We start from the raw sequence: 19,289 nt of genomic DNA on the forward strand, positions 1-19,289 counted from the left end.
CGCAGCTTGCAACACCGCGTTCCACCGCGTTGCAATGCTGACACCGCGTTCCAGCAGACCTGCTCAGTCAATGCGATCGCCTAGCAATCACTTAGGCACTTCGCCCAGCCATGTCATTGCTTCGCGCCGCAATTCTTGCTTTGCTTAGTCACGAAAATAGTTTGTGAAGCTTGGCCATGACGTCCCACTGATTATAAAGATCATGTCGCCGCGACGGCGACCCACACAACTCTCATAGACTTCGCACTGAGTAAATGTAACATGGGACGGCCGAAGAAGTACAAGACTCCCGAAGAAGAAGCCGCTCAGCTGGAAGTTCGTCGTGCCGCTAGCCGAGAACGAATGCGGTGATTGCGCGCTAATCCGGAGTAACGCGCCTTCCAGCCTAAACATGGCAAAACTTAGCCGAGCCTAGCGAAACTGGAAGAAGATAGGTGATCACGAGCTTCGCTGTTTCTCCAGCCTTGCAAAACTTAGTGCAAGCTGCGCTAACTTTTTATTGCGATAGCAATTATATGTACACTCCAAAGCAGATTTCTGCCGTCGGCGTCGCCGTCATCGTCGCCGTCGCCATCGCCGTTGCCGTGAGGTTCCGTATGACGTCAATAGAGATGAAATCGTCGCCGCGCGCCGCCGAACGCTGTATGTGCGAGTGAAAGGAGCATGTGTGGTTCGTGATATCATGAGCTATCAGTCATGTTAGTTATCCGTTTTGACACCTGTGCTAAGGCACAACTGGCGGGAAACCACCACGCCTATGGAGCCAAACCACCACGCACATGGAGCCAAAATTATTGTAGACGATGGCCTGTCTCCGGTCGCGACCTGTGCGTGCGGCTCGACACGGCATCTAACGGCACGAGCGCAAACCGACGGACGCTAACGAGCCAGCTAAGGAAGAAGACGATGACGCTCGAGCCAATGCTGATGATAATAGTTTTTATTGCGATAGCAATTATATGGACACTCAAAAGCAGATTTCTGCCGTCGGCGTCGCCGTCGCCGTCGCCGTGAGGTTCCGTATGACGTCAATGGAGATGAAATCGTGACCGCGCGCTGCCGAACGCTGTATGTGCGAGTGAAAGGGCGCGAAGGACGCGCTCTTTCACGGGGAGTGAACGCACGGCGGAGAACAAACGCGCGTTCTGCGCCGTGCTTCCTTAAGGGCTGCAGAAGTAGGCGTCTCTTTCCTCCTTTACAATCACCATATATGTAGAGCAAACGCGCCTTCTTCCGATGCGCGAGACGCCGTGGGGGAGGGGGGGAAGGGGGAGGGAAGGGAGGCGACGTTTAGCTGCGGCACCAAGTGCCTATTTATATCACAGGCTCCGGCAACAGTCACCAACGCCGCACGCATTTTGAGCGAACGCGGGCAAAACGCCGACGGCGTCGACAACAGTTCTGCGCGTTGCCGGTGCTGCTGCATGTCCAAGTTTATACAGCTGATAAAGCTAATATCATTACTCCGTATAGCTCTCTACAAATTTGCTATCGCAATTGATGCTTCACCTTTCAGGTGAAACTGCGACAACTTTTTTTATTGCGATAGCAATTATATGGACACTCCAAAGCAGATTTCTGCCGTCGGCGTCGCCGTCGTCGTCGCCGTCGCCGTTGCCGTGAGGTTCCGCATGACGTCAGTGGAGATGAAATCGTCGCCGCGCGCCGAACGCTGTATGTGCGAGTGAAAGGGCGCGAGGGACGCGCGCTTTCACGGGGAGTGAACGCACGGCGAAGAAAAAACGCGCGTTCTGCGCCGTGCTCCCTTAAGGGCTGCAGAAGTAGGCGTCTCTTTCCTCCTTTACAATCACCATATATGTAGAGCAAACACGCCTTCTTCCGATGCGCGAGAGGCCATGGGGGAGGGGGGGAGGGGGAGGGAAGGGAGGCCACGTTTAGTTGCGGCACCAAGTGCCTATTTATATTAGAGGATCCGGCAACAGTCACCAACGCCGTACGCATTTTGTGTGAACGCTGGCAAAACGCCGACAGCGTCGACATTAGTTCTGCGTGTTGCCGGTGCTGCTGCATGTCCAAGTTTATACAGCTGATCAAGCTATTATCATTACTCCGTATAGCTCTCTACAAATTTGCTATCGCAATTGATGCTTCGCCTTTCAGGTGAAACTGCGACCACTTTTTTCGAGTAGTCTTCGAAAACTTCACGTTGACGACTGGGCACAATCAAACATAAAGGTTGAGCAAGGGTACGATAAATTTCATTCGCAGGCATAGTATAGGCATAACACATGAGCCGGCTATGTCGCTCAGAGAGGCAGACTCTACAGGCTTCACAGCGATCCTTCACACTCTCAGAACAGTCTGCTGTATGCGACCAAATTGCTTATTTATTGTTCCTAATGCTCCATTTGTGCTCTTAATAAACAATGATTCATAACGTGCAATGTAAGTACAGAAAATTGCTAATGTTATAAATGCTAGAATGGGAACATCGTTTTATATTAATTGTGAAAACGATTCTTCATTATTCTAAAAATTCTAATAAAAGTATTCGGTGTTCGATTCGTATTCGATTCGGAATAAAAAAGTATCATTCCCACACCCCCAAGAATACACAATGCTATTCTTTCGAAGTGCTATCGTACGAAGTGATAGATACGCGATTTCAGAACAAAAATTTGGAGGACGCTTAAACTTCTCATTTACAAATGGAACGCGATAGCATTCAAAGATCTCTGACTGCTTGTCAGGGTTCCCGGCAACAGCGGCTTTCTTTTATTGCGATAGCAATTATATGGACACTCCAAAGCAGATTTCTGCCGTCGGCGTCGCCATCGCCGTCGTCGTGAGGTTCCGTATGACGTCAATGGAGATGAAATTGTCGCCGCGCGCCGCCGAACGCTGTATGTGCGAGTGAAAGGGCGCGAGGGACGCGCGCTCTCACGGGGAGTGAACCCACGGCGGAGAACAAACGCGCGTTCTGCGCCGTGCGTTAAGGGCTGCAGAAGTAGGCGTCTCTTTCCTCCTTTACAATCACCATATATGTAGAGCAAACGCGCCTTCTTCGGACGCATGACGAAAGGCTGTGGGGGGGGAGGGGGAGGGAAGAGAAGCGACGTTTAGCTGCAGCACCAAGTGCCTATTTATATCAGAGGCTCCGGCAACAGTCACCAACGCCGCACGCATTTTGTGCGAACGCGGGCAAAACGCCGACGGCATCGACAACAGTTGTGCGTGTTGCCGGTGCTGCTGCATGTCCAAGTTTATACAGCTGATAAAGCTACTATCATTACTCCGTATAGCTCTCTACAAATTTGCTATCGCAATTGATGCTTCGCCTTTCAGGTGAAACTGCGACAACTTTTTTTCTCCACCTTCGCCTCCGCGCGCCGCTACCGAGGCAAGCGCCAACTAGATGGTGTTTTTGCAAGGAACAGAAAGGGGTGCGCTGCTGTATGAATGGCAGAGATGCTGGAAAAGGGGTTTATGCTTGAGTTTCCGCGTAAAATAATTATGTTTTCTCGTATATTCAAATTACAATCCGACGCTATCACGTCTGTAGGTTGTGGTTACGTAATACTTTGCGATTTTTCGGACGCATTTTACGTTGAGAAATTCAATTAGTTCACCAACGCATCTTTAGCACGCGGAGGGCCTCCGTGGTCAGGGGTGGTTCGGGATGATTTTCTCGGCCGCGGACGCCGGCGCCGATGCCAATGCCGATGCCGGATTTTCTGCGACACGGGGCCCTTAACGCTATCGCATTAAAATATTCACAATTGAACTTCTGGGCACGGAGTGCCAAACACCGCATGCTGAGCAGTCGCTGTACTTTCTTCAATATAAGCATGCTGTTCGTCCCTAACTTGATCATATTGTTAAACGAACGGAGGTTTCCGAAGTGATACAGAAATGTATATTTTACTTTAAGCCGTAACTTGACGGCATTAGTGTGACCTCTTGTCATACATTGCTGAGAATAAGACGCACTCAAATTTGATGGTTCGCGTCTCCAGCGGTGTGGGTATTTATTTCTGGTTGCATAATGTCTTTGAATGCAGTGTACACCAGATGGGAGGAGTGTGTTGTTTTCTTTTTGTGGCATTTCCGTTGCTTGCATCCTTGAGTAATTTACACGCTTTTCGTGCGAACCTGAGATTGGCCGAGTTCCGGCGTTCGGCGGGAGTCGTTGAAAGCGTACACCTGGGACCATCGTGTTGATCGATATCGAGGTATATCAGTGAGAAGCGCGGTACCCTGCCGTTCTCGAATTTCAGAAGAGAGGTTACAGTGAGAAGGGACGTAGCGCTTGGATTTCTTTAACAATTTAAACAAGCACGTACGTTTCGTGTGCTATTCAAAATTAGCTTGAAAACTGATTGTTACTTTACGATAGAAAATAGCTCGTAGCTCGTAAATTAAGGAAGGAGTTTCTAAACTGAAGTCAAAGTTACCTGGTCCGCGCAAGTTCGTTGCGTTTGTGCATGGAGTCCGTTTTATACACACCTGTGTAAACCGCGGCACATTGTTCATCTAGATGTATAGATGTGATGCAAGGGTTTTCCGTGCTTTCGTTCACTGCGTCGTGCTCCTTAAAGGAACCCTGAAACAGTTGACAGCTGACAAGAACTTTATTGAAAGGTGCTGAGGAAAAAGATTGGGAGGAGCCGAAGGCTCCCCAATCAAGTTGGTGGCTGCGCCCCTGACGGAACCGGGAAGTGATGGCTTTCGGCGACGTCGCGGGTCCTCTGGACGGCCTGTCGTTGATGCGTTACGTCCTGGCTTTGCAGTAGGGCGTCCCACTTGGACTTGTCGTGAAGATCAGAGCCCGCGTTGAACGGGGCACAGCCAGAGCATGTGATCGAAAGAGCAGTACTCATGTCCACAGTTGGAGCACTATTGCGGAAAGTTGGACTCTATTCAATTGAGCACTCTGGGGGTGAGGTACGATCTCGTCTGTAAGAGCCTAAACGTGACAGACTAAGCCCTGTTTAATTTTGGATTAAGGGGAGGGAATTTCCTCCTGCTCACTCTGTAGTGGGATGGGATCTCTTGAAGGTGGTAAGAGGGTCTTTAGGGGATCAGTTCTGTGAGAGCTGGACCCTTATCCCGGGCGCGGTACGTAGATTCACGCACTAGGCAGTAGGCGTGCTCAGTTGGGGTTGCAACCCGCTTGATTAACTACTCCGTCAACGTGGGCCACGAACCAGACGATGTGGTGACCTCCTCTCTCTTTGTTAACTATGCTAAGCCGTGGGCTTAGATACTAGTGCTGACGAGAAGGCCCTGACTGCCGTCCGCGAGTTGGAGAAAACCGTCGTTGGGCCTTTGGCAGCATTAAGGGCCAAGGCTATCGCGGTTTCCTCCACGTCGTTTGTGTGCTTAGTGCAAACGGACGCAGTGCTAATCAGCGTTCCGTGCGCGTCTACCACCGAGATTGCAAACCTGTTTCCGCTGCCGTATTTGGCCGCGTCAACGAAGGGTGCATCTGCGCCGTGTGAATTAACTCTTTGAAGGATGGCTTTAGCCCGTGCGATTGTTCGGCTCTCGTTATATACCCGATGAATGTTTCTCGGTACGGGCTCGACCTTTATACGTTCCTTGGCTTCTTCGGACAGGGGGTATCTGTCGAGCGGCGTTTGAATGGGTGATATATCTTCTTCGTTAAGAATTTTCTTACCCGGCTTAGTTACGAAAGCCTGGCGCCCTGTGCAGTGAGATGTGCCTTGATTAATTCGTCGATAGTATTGTGAAGACCGAGCTCCAATAGTTTTTCCATGCTAGCCGATTGTGGGATGCCGACCCTAATGAGCGTGTCGAGTTTGTTCCTTTCGGCGTTGCTCCATTTGAGGAAAGGCGCCGTGTAGTTAACTTGACTGATGAAGAAGGCCTGAAAGATCCTGAGTATGTTGTCCTCCTTGAGTCCCCCTCCCTTCTACTTGTAACTCTGGCAACGAGCCTCAATATATTGTGTGCCTGTGCGCCGACCTTCTTTTCTACATTACATCCTTTGGCGTTGATCAAAAGTTGAAAATTTTGATAGAGGTCACCCTCGGAATGGGTTGCCTTTCTCTGGTCGTAATTTCGACTGGTAATGTTTCCAGAGGCTCAAGGTCCCTAACACCTTGCGTAGCCTGCCTGTAGAGTAAGGATTACGATTTGGTCGGCGAGAGCTGTAGTCCCGTGTCTGTAAGGAACTCCTCCGTCCCCTCTATGGTCCCCTTTAAGGATTGCTCTAGTTTGGCCAGAGATCCCCCCGAAGACCAGATTGTAATATCGTCAGCATAAATTGCAGTGGCCCACTTCTGGGAGTTCGGCTAGCCTGTTAGAAAGTTTATGCATGGCGATGTTGAAGAGTAACGGGGATTGGACCTAGCCCTGAGGAAGTTCCGCAGTTGCCCAGTTCGTAAGGACCGCCCGAGATCGCACCCAGTCGAAGGAGCGCCTTCGTTTTCGACAGGAAAGAAAAAGTGAAGGTAAATAATCTCCGCCCTAGATTGAGGGAGGAAATCTCTTTCAGGATGTGCTCGTGCGTCACCTTGTCGAAAGCTTTGGCGAGGTCGAGTGCAAGGATGCCTGTGACGTCTCCGAATATGGATCTTTTTAGAAGGAGCATTGTGTCCTTTGTTGAAAGTCCTCTTCTAAATCCGATTAAATTGTGTTTAAAGAGTTCGTGGTTTTCTATGTGTTCTGTAATACGATTATGTATAGCATGTTCGGCCACTTTGCAAATGCATGATGTGAGAGAAATTGGACGCAGGTTATCCATATGCGGGGGTTTCCCCGGTTTGGGGATAAGCACCACCTTGGGGGTGCGTCATTCCGGCGGGACCTGCCCAGAACTGGACACATCGTTTATCTCGGCCATTATGACTTCTATGGCCTTGTTGTCCAGGTTTCGGAGGAGTTTGTTGGTAACTCTGTCTGGCCCCGAGGGCGTCTTTCCGTTTAGGTTGAAGAGAACGCGTCTAACTTCTGGTTCAGTGAACAGTTCGTCTAGCTTTGTCCTGTCTAGCCCCATGTATCCTCTTCTCACCTTTCCGTCTTGCGAATATCCTTCCTTAATGGGGAGGTAGGTGCGAGCCAGGTTGTTGATAGTTTCTTCTTCCGTAAGGCCCGTGGCCATCTGCTTAATAATGAGCCTATCGATGGCACGATTGAGAGTGCTCTTGGACTGTTTGTCGTTGAGGAGGCTTGTAAGCAAGTTCCAGTTATTGCCTCTTCTCATGCGAGCATCCATTTCGTTGTACGTCTCATTCCACTGCTGTAGGGCCAGCTGCCTGGTGTACGACTCTATTTCCTTGTTGACTGACGTTAGCTTAACTCGAAGTCGGCGATTTAGCTTCTGCGTTTTCCACCTCTCCGCGAGGGCGTGTTTAGCCTCCTAGGAGGTGCGCTAACCGCAAGTCCATTTTGGAGACTTCGAGCAGTGTTGTGATTTCCTTGGTTGCGCTTCTTGACAGCCTGTTTAAGATTTGCGATTAGGTCTTTGAAAGATTCCCTTGACGGGGCCATTTTGCCTCGAATTTTTCTGAAAAGATCCCAATCAACGTATTCGTATCTGACTGGTGGTTTGGGTTTGATCTGCACCGCGATTTCGAAAATGTAGTGGTCGCTACCCAAGTCCTCCTGGAGATTATCCCACGTGCCCTCGATACCGCGGAGGAACGCGAGGTCGGGTGTGGTGTCGCGACTGACAGAGTTACCCCTTCTTGTGGGAAACCTAGGACCCGTGATAAGTGTGAGGCTAGAATCGGTTGCACAACCGGCTAAGTTTGTGCCTTTCTTGCTGTTAAAGCCGTATCCCCATTCCGTGTTTGGAGCGTTGAAGTCACTCGCATTCAGAAGGGGCGCGTTTCTGGCTATCCTGATTGCGGCGCTGAATAAGGCGTTAAAATACCTTTTCCTGTCCGCAGGAGAACTGCAGACGTTAAGAATGAAGGCATTTGCGTTGCTCGTTCTGCTGGGCACGATCTCGACCAGCTGGGCTTCGAGTCCGGCTTAGTGTTTCGGGACGTCGTGCTCCACGAAGGAGACTCTCTTCTCAACTAGGCTGTCTATGCCTCTTCCATTCTCGCCTCTGTACGCGATAGTGCGGTATCCCGACATAGAGATAAAATGACTTGTGGCTTATCCGCCACCGATCTGACGAGTTGAACTAATGGAGCCTTGTGCCTCTGAAAGCTGGTAAAGTTCCACAGCGAAATTTTGATGTTGCTGCTAATTGTATTCGCCATCTTGCTTACTGTAGATTTTTCAGAATCCTTTAGCGCCTCCGTCGGGGTTTGGGGAAGCTAAGGACGGTTCTGTTTGTACTTCTTGTCTACTTTTAGGCTGAGCCCTTGGTCTTTCTAGTAACGTTACCCTCGACTCTATGCCGGAAAGCATTTCCTGCATCCTACTCAGGGTCTTTTCCCATTTACACTCATTTTGGGCGGGGGGAGCCAAGGTAGTGGATGGGTTCTCACAAGCCTCCGTCATCTCGTCCTCCTCCTCTGTGTCGCTTAACGGATCTGGGTTGGGTGCCTTACGTTTCGGCTGCCCGGCTAAAACAATTTTGATGATTTTGTACGAACGTGCTGAGTAGTTAGGGCAGGTCCTTCTGATCATGAAGTCACACATTCAAGCGCTCTGTGTAAAGCGTGTAACTATATAATTTATTACATCAACCCTCACATTGTACGTTAGCTGTATGAAATTGCTCGACATAAATGATGGAGTTCGCCGTAAAATTATGTCATTTTATTCTGTTGAGGTCGAATAGCATTTATATTTTCCTCATTGTCTATTAAAAAAGACAATCTTTAATTTGCACCTTCTTAACTATATCAATGACGACGTCAAAAAATACAAAACAAAAGCAAACATCTTTATTCATGCTAAGGAGACTCTCCGAAACAAGGCTAGCCATTCCTTCAGTTTCCCCTTTCCCCCAAAGAAAGAAAAAAAAAAACTGCCGCAAACAATTTACACTTCTTTATTGCGTGCAAACGCCACTGCTAAGCGAGGTAAGTTAACGGCATAAGCGATTTTACAGGTCGCCAGTGGCGTGACTTAGCCATACCTCACTGAATTTTATTGCAGGAGTTGACTTATGAAGCCGAATTCACCGAACTATCGACATATCAAAACATTCTGCTTTTCATAAGGTGACCATTCATATCAGTCGGCAAATTTATAACCTATTAAACGTTAGGAGTACAGCTACCATCTTTGCACAGTGTACAGACTACAGACGATGTGTAGAAGTTTACTGCAAGCAGTCTACAGGCCATGTAGTTCTTCTGTACCAAACAAAAATGTTGACAGAAAAAAATGTTCATGTTGAGAGAAAAAAAAAATGAATGTTTTCTTGAGGTACATTGCCATCCAACTGGCAATTCGTTTTTGAGTGAGAACAGTGTTTGTCCTGTGAGTACAACTGAGAGCGGACTCCAAGATTTTGTTAATTGTCTTTTCTCCTTTGTTTTTTATCGCGCCATCTATCTCATTACCGCCGCCGCCGTCGACTTTCCGGTGCCTCCGACAGTTTTTGGTAGACCACTTTGAGTAGCGGGTGCGTAGTGCCGCATACTCCATTGAAGTCGTCCATGTCGTTGTTGAACACCATAACTCCGGCGTAGCCCTCTTTGATGACAAAATCGACCTGGAAAGTGGCGAAAGTTTCTTTTTTAATCAGATACAACGCTGAAAACAAATGTAATTTTGCAAATGAGTCCTAGAGCCCCAGTCGTGCATAAAATGTGCATCACATTTGAGGATGGAATTTCTTTGCACGGGTGCTGTCGGATGCGTGTTCAAAGGGGGGTATTGCAATACGGGAGGATCGCCAAGTGGATTCGCACGATGGTAGCTGATGGACAGCTAACATGTGACACTCTACGAGTTCTCGGACGAACTCGCCGTTCCACTTTACTGATTAAACGCTTTGATCATAACTCTACTTGTTCAGCAACTGATTCACTGACTACTTCTTTGGTCTATCATTCTGAGATACGTGTTTGCATTGAATGCTCTCTCTTAGTGTTTTGTCTGCTTGATCGCCATCAAGCCAGTTAAAGACGCTGAAAGTGAACAAGACCAGGACTTCGAAATTTTGGGCCCATCGAAGGTCTTACCTTGATGCCAACACTTTCTTCGTCTTCATAACCCACCCACTGGTCTTCGTAGTATATGTACGGACACTTTCCCTCATTGTCGAATTCTCGCGTCGCAATGCCGTCTTCAATGTTGGTGCATATCTGAATAACAAGAAGAAGATACGTATAGTGAGCATGGAAAGAACGCTTTACAGCAGACAGATCTAGCACACTGTGGTGCGCAAGCCACTCTGAGCTATTGCGCTTCTGTTAACTGCATTCATTGACGTTTTTAATTATTACGCGAAGTCGTGGAAGTTTTGGCACTACACTAATCGCTTCTTTTACGTCATTGACAAGGGAAGCTAAATTTCAGCAAATACTAGATAACTTCCCCATAACCTCGTCTTCCAAAACCGAAGAGTGCAATTGCGATTTTGTCTTAAATTGCCAGAATTATATGTGCTATATTTCATCGGCCTAAGAGGGGCTTGTCTGTCCCGACGAAGCGTCACACCATTGTCGACAGCCCTCGCGCGGTGCAAACATTGAAGCCAGAGAGCCGCAGCGTCCTTTATTTTTGCACTGGCCGCATACGGGCATGACTCTGTGCACCATGAAGGCAATGGAAGCAATAGCCAAGGGACCAAAGTAAGCGTAAAATAAAAAAACCCACGAGTGAATTCGTTCCTGGGTTCCTTTCGTACTCTGTGACCTTTTTCAAAGGGAAGTTGAAAACTCTTGCAGCAGCCGTTTATTTGCGTTACTTTTGCCGTTGCAAACGGAAAAGAATTAGGCCTCGTGCGGTCCCCGTGCAAGTATACGGTGTACCACGCGTGACACCTGCTATACTTCACACGGCAGGAAATGAACAACCAGAGGTGACGAAGGATGTGAACACTCGAGAACGAATGCACTCATTGCAGGAGCCGCTCAAGGGGAAGCATTAGAGCTTGGCTTACCCATTCATATGCGTGTCAAACGTGGAAACGATATCACTAGGCATCCGATGAAGCGATATAAGAGAAATATGAATATAAGAGAAATGACCTGATTTACAGAGACTAGTGGTCGCAGAACTTGGACCTCGTTTTTCTGAATAGCGACTCAAATTACCAACCTAGAAAGAGTTAAAAAAGGGTCCGAATTTTATGTAACATGGATTTGACTAAGTTACGTCGGCGTTTCAAAGCCCGTAAAAACCACATGGGCTAGTTAGCGTAAATATTCTCCACAAAGCTAATCCGCCAAATGGTTGATCAGGCAAAAGCTAATACAGCTTTCAAACCAGATCTACAGTATATTATTTAGTGGAGGACAGCAAAGCCATGGTTTAGGTCTCTGTCCATTGGTTGCTGGGTCATTGTCACAGCCACTAAGTACTATATCCATCGAGATCACTTAATCTCCTTTTTCAGCTTACAACGCCCTTCCCTTCCCTTCGACCCCGGTTCCGTCTTCGTAGCCCGAAAATCTCTCCTCCGACGGGACGAACGCGTTCTAATTCCCCCGTGTGTCTGCCCCTTCCGTTGTACTCTCCCTCTCCTGGAGGAAGTGACTTCGGGCAAGGTTGGCCCTTACAGCTTAATTCTGCCACACGGGCCTGGGGACCAGCGTCTGAAGACTCCGCGAAGCGCTCAAAATGCTCGGCACCCGCGTGCGCCGCGAATCGCGAAATGTTGTGCCTCTGCCTAGGAAGGAAGGCCAGACGAAAGAAAAAGCTATCAGGTGCCGAAATTCGGACCAGTCTACAGACTACGGGCCGTTAATTATGGCCCAATTATGCACGATATGTGGAACACGGGCCACTTATTCAGCCATACGAAGAAGGACTGTAGGCATGTAATGACAAAAATTATCTAGTATCAATTCAAGTGGACATCTACGCAATGCGAAGCATGCTTGGTTTGAGAGGGAGGGGTTGATATGAATCATAGAAGCTCTCTGCAGCGAACGGCTAATGCTATTACAACGTGTGTATCCTATCGGTCTGTCTGGCTGTCTCTCTCTTTGTATGAATATACGCATTGGGCACTGCGCGTCTCTAGAAATCTGGAGGCGTCTACAGTGGAGTGAACGAGACACGCGTCTCCTCAGCGTACTTAGAGCAACCCGAGCAGAATGGGACCGCACTCGAGCGGACCTTCACATTATTACAAGGTTAGATGTTCAGAATGCAATGCTTTTAACTCCCGTTGTCGGCGACCTTCAAGTGACTTTGATCCAAATACCAGAGCCGTTGTCCGGGCACTCAAACGAGAACATCTGGGCATCGTTGCGAGAACAAAACGAGATCATCTGGGCAACCAGTCAAAACTTAAGAAAATGAGGTCTCTGGCCCCCAACCCTACGTACAGAACCGCATTACATACGCTTTACTGCCCAAACAAGCTACAAAAAATATTGCTTCCGATTTCTTCCTAATGTTTGTTCACAATATCACTCAAGCTGCAACTTTAGTACACTGAAGTTTAACAGCGAAAGCTGTATATGGCTAGGCGAAACAAAAAACCGTTCGTCCCATGTTTCGCTAAACGACTCCATTGGCTGCGCCCTCAGCTACGTCGTTCTTTACGTCGCACCCAAGCGCGCGCGCCATTGGCAGCGCCGATAGTGGCGTCGTTCTCTGCGTCGTACCTACTCTGCCCGCAACGCCGGCTCCTCGGCTCGCCGTTGTCGCATGCCTTTGATATCTCGAGTTAGCTCGGTTTCGTGGTTAGCAGCGTCCGCTCGCCATTGGCGCTTGCGTTCCACTTCGCGATTTCAACGTGGACGTTTCGTCGCAGCCGAAGCCAAAGTGCCGTTCGAGAAAATCCCGCCGAAAGCGGGCGTTGTCCCCGGCGGACGCGTTCCCGCCATTGCCACGTTGACGCCGCTCTGCCCGCAATGCCGCTTCCTCGGCTCGCCGTTGTCGCATGCGTTCGATATCTCGAGTTAGTTCGGCATCGTGGTTAGTAGCATCCGCCCGCCATTGGCGCTTGCGTACCACTAGAAACACAAACATGTAACCAATAATTGAGAAACGCTTCAATACAGCGTCGGGATTAACCCACTGCTAAACACGGGGGCCACACGTTTCAGCTTCGCTGGTTAACCATCTGTACGGAGTGCTTGGGAGGTGTTTTTTTATTTGTCATTTGCAATAGCGACGTTCAAAAGGCAAATACAGGGTACCATACACTTGATTGTCAACTTTTGGCGCTGAGATAGGGTGGCTTGTGCTCTTTTCAACGCCAGCGGTCCGTGAGTTTCGCGGCGCGGGTTTTGGCGCCACGCTCCGGCGCGTCGCGGACATAAGGTCACACATTTGCAGTCGACCACGTCGACGCGACAAGAAAAAGTAGCGACAGACGCTGAGGGCGCTGCACTGTTGGAAGAAGGAAAGCGGTTGAAGGCGGCGGCACCACAGGCAGCAAAAGACGCCATATGGTAGCCATTTCATGCTTACATCTACTCTTTATTAAGGGAGAGCCAGCAATTTTCTTGTAGCGTTAGCTACACTGGCCTAGCCAAGCCCGTTTCGCGCGGCACATCAAGAGCCGTGCTGCGCATGCGCAAAGATCAGTGATGTCACACGGCTTGCGCACCGGAGCCACCGGAGCCGGCACCTCTCGCGCACTCCGCCGCCGCCGCGCGCGACTCACCGCCGCCGGTCTGCGCATTCCAGAGGAGTGACGTCGTAGCCGTGGTAGACGCACTGGCGCCGGCGCGTGCTCGCTGTGCAGTCGCCGTCTGACACTGCGCTGGAGCCGCTGCGCTTCTGACTGGCGTTTGCCAGTGTGGTATAGCCATGGAGAAGGAGAGCGCAAATGCTGCTCAACAGCGCAGAAGAACGGAGAAGCTTGACTCATCGGATCCTGAAGTAGTTGCCCCGCAATTAGCGGTTGAGCGTAGGAGACAACCAGGAAAGCTAAGAATAATCAGCTGAACCTTTGCTAACGCTACGTATATCCTGGCATAGCCGAGCTAAGCCACTGCAACATTTTTTTAAACAGCGGAGCTGTTTAAGCCGACCGTAATGTGTGCCGCCTGCCACTGCGTTGCCTTGCAACCACCTCGCGGAGCGGCGTGTGCTTCGCCTCCTCTCCGTGCCGTGCACATGTTGCCTTGACATTGGACGTTAAGGAGAGGTAAGGAGAGCATGCGCGTGTCGCAAGCTACGCTCGGGAGAGAGAAAAAGAAAATGAGAGTGAGAGAGAGAGAGAAGGAAATTGTAGCAGCACCAACGTGGCAACGCGCAGAGGTGCTGCCGACGCCATCCGCGCTTTTCCGTTTCCCCACATTAGCGCCGAACGCTCGCGGTGTCCGTGACTGCAGCAGGCGCCTCTGGCGGCGGCTCGGCCGAGCTCCCACCAGATGCCCGCTACTTCTTCTTCTCCTTCTTTCTGGGGTTTTACGTGCCAAAACTAGTTCTGATTATGAGGCACGGCGTAGTGGAGGGCTCCGGAATAATTTTGACCACCTGGGGTTCTTTAACGTGCATGCCCGCTACTGCCCATGTGCCGTGACGTCATCCCGGCGTGTCGTCTGCTGCGCGCCGCCCGTACACTGTGCATAGATTTCGCCCCACTTCCCCTACGTGTGCTCGGACTGCAAGTGCTTCGCGAGGCATTCCCCGATGCCACGGACCACGAGGAAACGCTTATACACTTCGTATAACTTAGCATCACTTGGCATTACTTTGTATAACTTCGCATCACTTCGTATCGACAGGACCAGCTAGGAACCGATCAGCTCCGCTGTGTCTTTAGCCTTGCGTCACTAGTGCAAGCTACCCCGAATTTTTTTACAGGGAAGCTGTTTAAGGCTAGAGTTCCGTGGATTTCAAGTACCTATGCAAAAACTCAGGTCCCGCACGAACGTGCTCGTGCCACTGCTCGCGCGTTTGTCGTGGTCATCCATAGCTGTCTCATCGGCGTCCCTCGGATATGCATTTGGAGTAGATTAGTTATCTATATGCCCCATTTTCAAGATCAAGACCGCAAACACCAATTGTCCACCGATCAAGAAAACAAATGTGTTCGTACCTTTGTTCAAAATTATGTGTCATGTCTGTGTCGTGTGCTAAACAGCTTCGTTGATCATCCACCTTCACAGAGTGGAATTGCTTATTTGTAATTTTTTCGACGTAAATCCATCCTTAGGTATGCTGAAATAAATATTCTTATTTGAGCCGACCAACATAAACAATTAGCGAGTACAATTAATATTAATTCAGGCATCTTATTTCACAATTAAAATGACCGCGCGTGGATACCAGGAAAATGGACGCCAGCCACATGTGTCGAGCATTTTCGTGTTCCTGCGAAGCAGGACAGATACATGTTACAGAAAACTCAGATGAACGCGTCAATAAGGCTTCAAATTCGTATGTCACGTGGAAAGCGATGTGAACAACGCAAAAACGTATCAACAAGAGGAGGAGGAGAGCCGGAGGTTATGGTAGGGAGGTTCAGAAGACGCACGTCCGGTTTGCTACGCTGAGCAGTGCGAAGGGCATTCAGGGATGAAAAAAAGGAAATCAGAGGAAGCGAGGCGCTAGCAGCGCGACCACGCTCGGCTGCCCACGCCACCTACAATCGGTCACTAAGGCCAGTAGATTTCAAAAACTGTAGTAATGCTCACGCCACTTTGTAAGCCTGCGATGCATAGGGTCCAAGAATCTTTATCTATGAAAATAATCTATAGTCTAAATGGTTTCACGCATTTAAACACCTCACGCGGTTCATATTGAAGCGTTGAGAATTTACGTTGGCCAATCAGACCGTGTTCTTCGTGTCCATGTTTTCGCAACTACGATACAGCGAAAGTCTGCTTGCGGTGAGGAGGGCCGAAGCTAATGCTCGTCGAGCAGCATTTTAATTATCAGAACATGCCACAGAATTATATCTAAGTTATGCATAAATACGTATGCTTAGCCTACGGATAAAATACTCTGCCCTGTTAATTCGCCCATTACCGTTCATTTCGAGCCCCTTACTGCCTCATACATCGAGCACGGAAGTGTTCAAATAGATTGGCGCAGTCACCTCGTAGTAGGCCAGGATCTCGGTGCTACCGATGAAAGGTCCTGGCGCCGCTGGAATGTCCCTTAATGGGATCTCCAACGTTGTGCTTCTCTTTGTCCGGCGAGCACGTAGCTGCGACCAAAGAACGGGATGCCGAGCACGAGCTTTTTCTTGGGAGCTCCGAGCTCCACAAGACGCTTGAGTCCCTGTGCCTGCGTGGGGTTAGAAAACAATGTAAAGAAATACCCTAAGTATAACAACAGCTTTGGTCGCCTTTCGACTATGACCTTTTCGGCCTTGACCTTTTCGGCATTTAATTATTTTACGTGCACCTCAAATGTCCTAAATTATACCCGCACGAGTTCGGCGGAAGCACGCAAGGTTGGTGTACAATTGCGATAATGGAAATTGGCATTCAATTGAGCAACATGCTGTCAGTTTCATTATCCTGTTTAACAGCTTACTTCCATCACACGCGTTTCGTTTGATAGTAACTTTCGCAATCAATAGTTCTGCAATTCGTGTTTTAATATACATATCTTGATGAAAGTCGAAGAACGACGGATATATATATATATATATATATATATATATATATATATATATATATCTTGATGAAGGTAAGACCCCAGCCTAAACGTCAGTAAAGTACTGTTGTATGTTGTTCCTACGTGCTTCTATATATGTACATATTTTTTTTTCGGCTGGGAAACCTTTTATCGATCGCTGCCTTTAGGATTCACTTTTTCGATTCGTGTTACATTCCGGTCCATTCCAAATTCTGCTTTTAGTGCGAAAATCAACCAGCACACATTTCCTGATGTGGCATACGTTGAACTGTGTTACGTTGTTTAAATTGTTGGCGTAGTACTTCGGCGTTTCGAGAACCCCATGGCATGAAAGAAACCCTAACCAAATGCACGATGATGAAGGTACAGTATTCATCCCAGATGAACTATATCAAAAGAAATGACGGGATATAATCGCCAAATACGGCGAAGGAAACCGAGCATGAAGGACTTTCACACTGATAAGACAGAGCGAAGGTAAGCTGCAAAAAAGGTAAATGGACACAGTGACCTCATGTCTTTGTACAGTTGATTGTTTCCTGTTTACTATCTCGCTTTCTTTACATGCACGTAAGTTCATCGACTGACTGAACTTCCAATCCTTGCAAGAGCCTAAAGTTCGCGGGCGTGTAAACAAAAGCAAAGAACGTACCACGTTCAGGTTCCGAGTGTCACCCGTCTCGAAGGATCTGGCGTACAGGGGGCTGTGAACATCAGCAATTCCAGTCCAGCGTCCCCTCAAATCGAAGCCGATCACATTGAGCCAGTCTACGTACCTGTACAGAAATATATAAAAATATAAATGTTGTCCGTCCTCTAACGAAGGCTACAATGCTGACGCTGTACCGCTTACTTTGAGAGCTGTCTGACGTCGTATCCATTATCGAGATAAAAAGGAGTGATTGGAACCGTCGCGGTCACGATTAAACCCTTCTTTCGCAGTCTGCAGAGACTCTGATAGGAAAAGAGAAATATTATTCACAATTATTGCGCATTCTGACGTAACTGAAGAACAGAAGGTGTCAAAAAGAAAGAAAATACTGAATACAAAATATAAAAACAATCTAGAGCGCTTTCTGATAGGCTTAATGAAGCAAGAAAACGCTACACCTAAATGAGCTTAGACTATAGTAGAATATTATTTAAAAACTTCATTTTCATACATTTAGCGGGGAAAGGTCGATTATAACTGGGGGAAAAAGTGAAGGTCAAGCGTTCTTTAAAAATAAAAAAAATTGTTAGGTTGATTTTTGGCGTCTTTCGATCGCACTGAAGTACTTATTTACCAATGAATAATTAACTATGCGTTCTAGTAGATGTTGAAAATTCGTAACGTCACTTTTTTTTTTTCGCAACACATGCTGTAACAGAAGTGCGTCGTGGGTTCCCTGAATGTATGGAGTGGGAGGCTTGATAGCTTTTATTTGCAAAAATGGTTCGTAGGCACGAGAGCCATCCAATTAATGTTAACAGCAACGATGAAAATGGCGAAGGCGCCGGCTCACAACACAAATACATTGCGAATGTAAATTTTTCTTGTTCTCGCTAACTTGGCTCCCGATTTCCCTAGGGAATTTCAAAGCAATAGCCAAGTGGGCTTAACCTTCAGGAACAAGACGTAATTCTCTTTGTCCTCTGGCTTTCCATTCCTGTCTGGGCTCGCCGGGAACCTCCAGTCAATGTCCACTCCATCGAAGTCGTTTTCTCTGAGAAACTTCAACAAGTTTCTCGTAAAGTTGCACCGCCTGCTGCGGTCTGCTGCCACGTACGAGAACGATTCGCCTCCGTGGTCCCAGCCTCCAATGGAGATCAGTGTTTTCACGAAGAGGAACTTCTTCTTGATGGCCGTGAAGTCTTTGTAGTCTGCAATCCACAAACGTTACGAAGCGCGTAATGAGCTTCAAAACCAGGAACAAGGAAGAAGAAAGTCCGAGTGGGTGAATAGCTCCGGAGCAACCTCCCCGCTTTTTCCTTTACCGTCCACGCAGAAAGAAGAAAGGAGTTGACGGTTATTGATGCCATGCTTGGCAACGATCCATTTCATAATTAGTGTAATCATACCGAGACCGTGTTTCCGTCCTTTGCGTCGCGACCCATAGGGTCGCAATTTGTGCGTGAGACTGCTTGTAAACGATTTTTCTCTTTTTCTTAATAGCAATAATTATGGTAGTGTTGCTTTAATAGCAATTTCTCTTGCTGGATTTTATTTATTTCTTATCATCTGATGCTCATGATTGGTCGATCTGCATGATAACGAAGACGAAGGGTATAGTTCGAACTACCGATAGAGCGCGAAAAGGATAAGAATTGGTATGGAATCGTTACATTATCCTGGCCCTGTATATTGTTGCGCTGACGCAGAGATAGCTAGACTGTGATTACTATAATGTAAGCAACAAATTCCAGTATTTTATTCGATTAGCGCCGCGTGCATAAAAATGGCTCGCGGACGCGGCTCTTGGTCTAGTTTTTGCAAGGCCGTTCATAGATACTGCATTTAGTTACTGCGTCTGTGAGTCTACTGCTGTTTCTTATTTCACTTGCATGCGTCTTTTTCAAACGTAAAAATAGGAACGACCGCGTGTGCCAAAACTTGTTAATGCTTGCTGGTGGGCTAGTTGGTGATGCATTCTTCGTGACAGTGTTGCAGCACGCACAAATCGTAGGAGAAA

At 48.2% G+C, this 19,289-nt stretch overlaps 1 protein-coding gene across 1 annotated transcript in view; it reads right to left on the reverse strand.

Annotated features, from left to right (window-relative positions):
• Window positions 1-19,289, reverse strand: part of LOC119440492 (probable chitinase 10) — a 160,746-nt gene that overhangs the window by 23,236 nt on the left and 118,221 nt on the right. Inside the window, 7 exon segments of the mRNA XM_049662940.1 lie at window positions 9,454-9,607; window positions 10,080-10,202; window positions 16,070-16,168; window positions 16,171-16,260; window positions 17,270-17,393; window positions 17,471-17,571; window positions 18,221-18,480. Of these exon segments, the coding sequence (XP_049518897.1) occupies window positions 9,454-9,607; window positions 10,080-10,202; window positions 16,070-16,168; window positions 16,171-16,260; window positions 17,270-17,393; window positions 17,471-17,571; window positions 18,221-18,480 (951 nt within the window).

This window comes from Dermacentor silvarum, chromosome 2, assembly GCF_013339745.2.
Source record: "Dermacentor silvarum isolate Dsil-2018 chromosome 2, BIME_Dsil_1.4, whole genome shotgun sequence".
NCBI lineage: Eukaryota > Metazoa > Arthropoda > Arachnida > Ixodida > Ixodidae > Dermacentor > Dermacentor silvarum.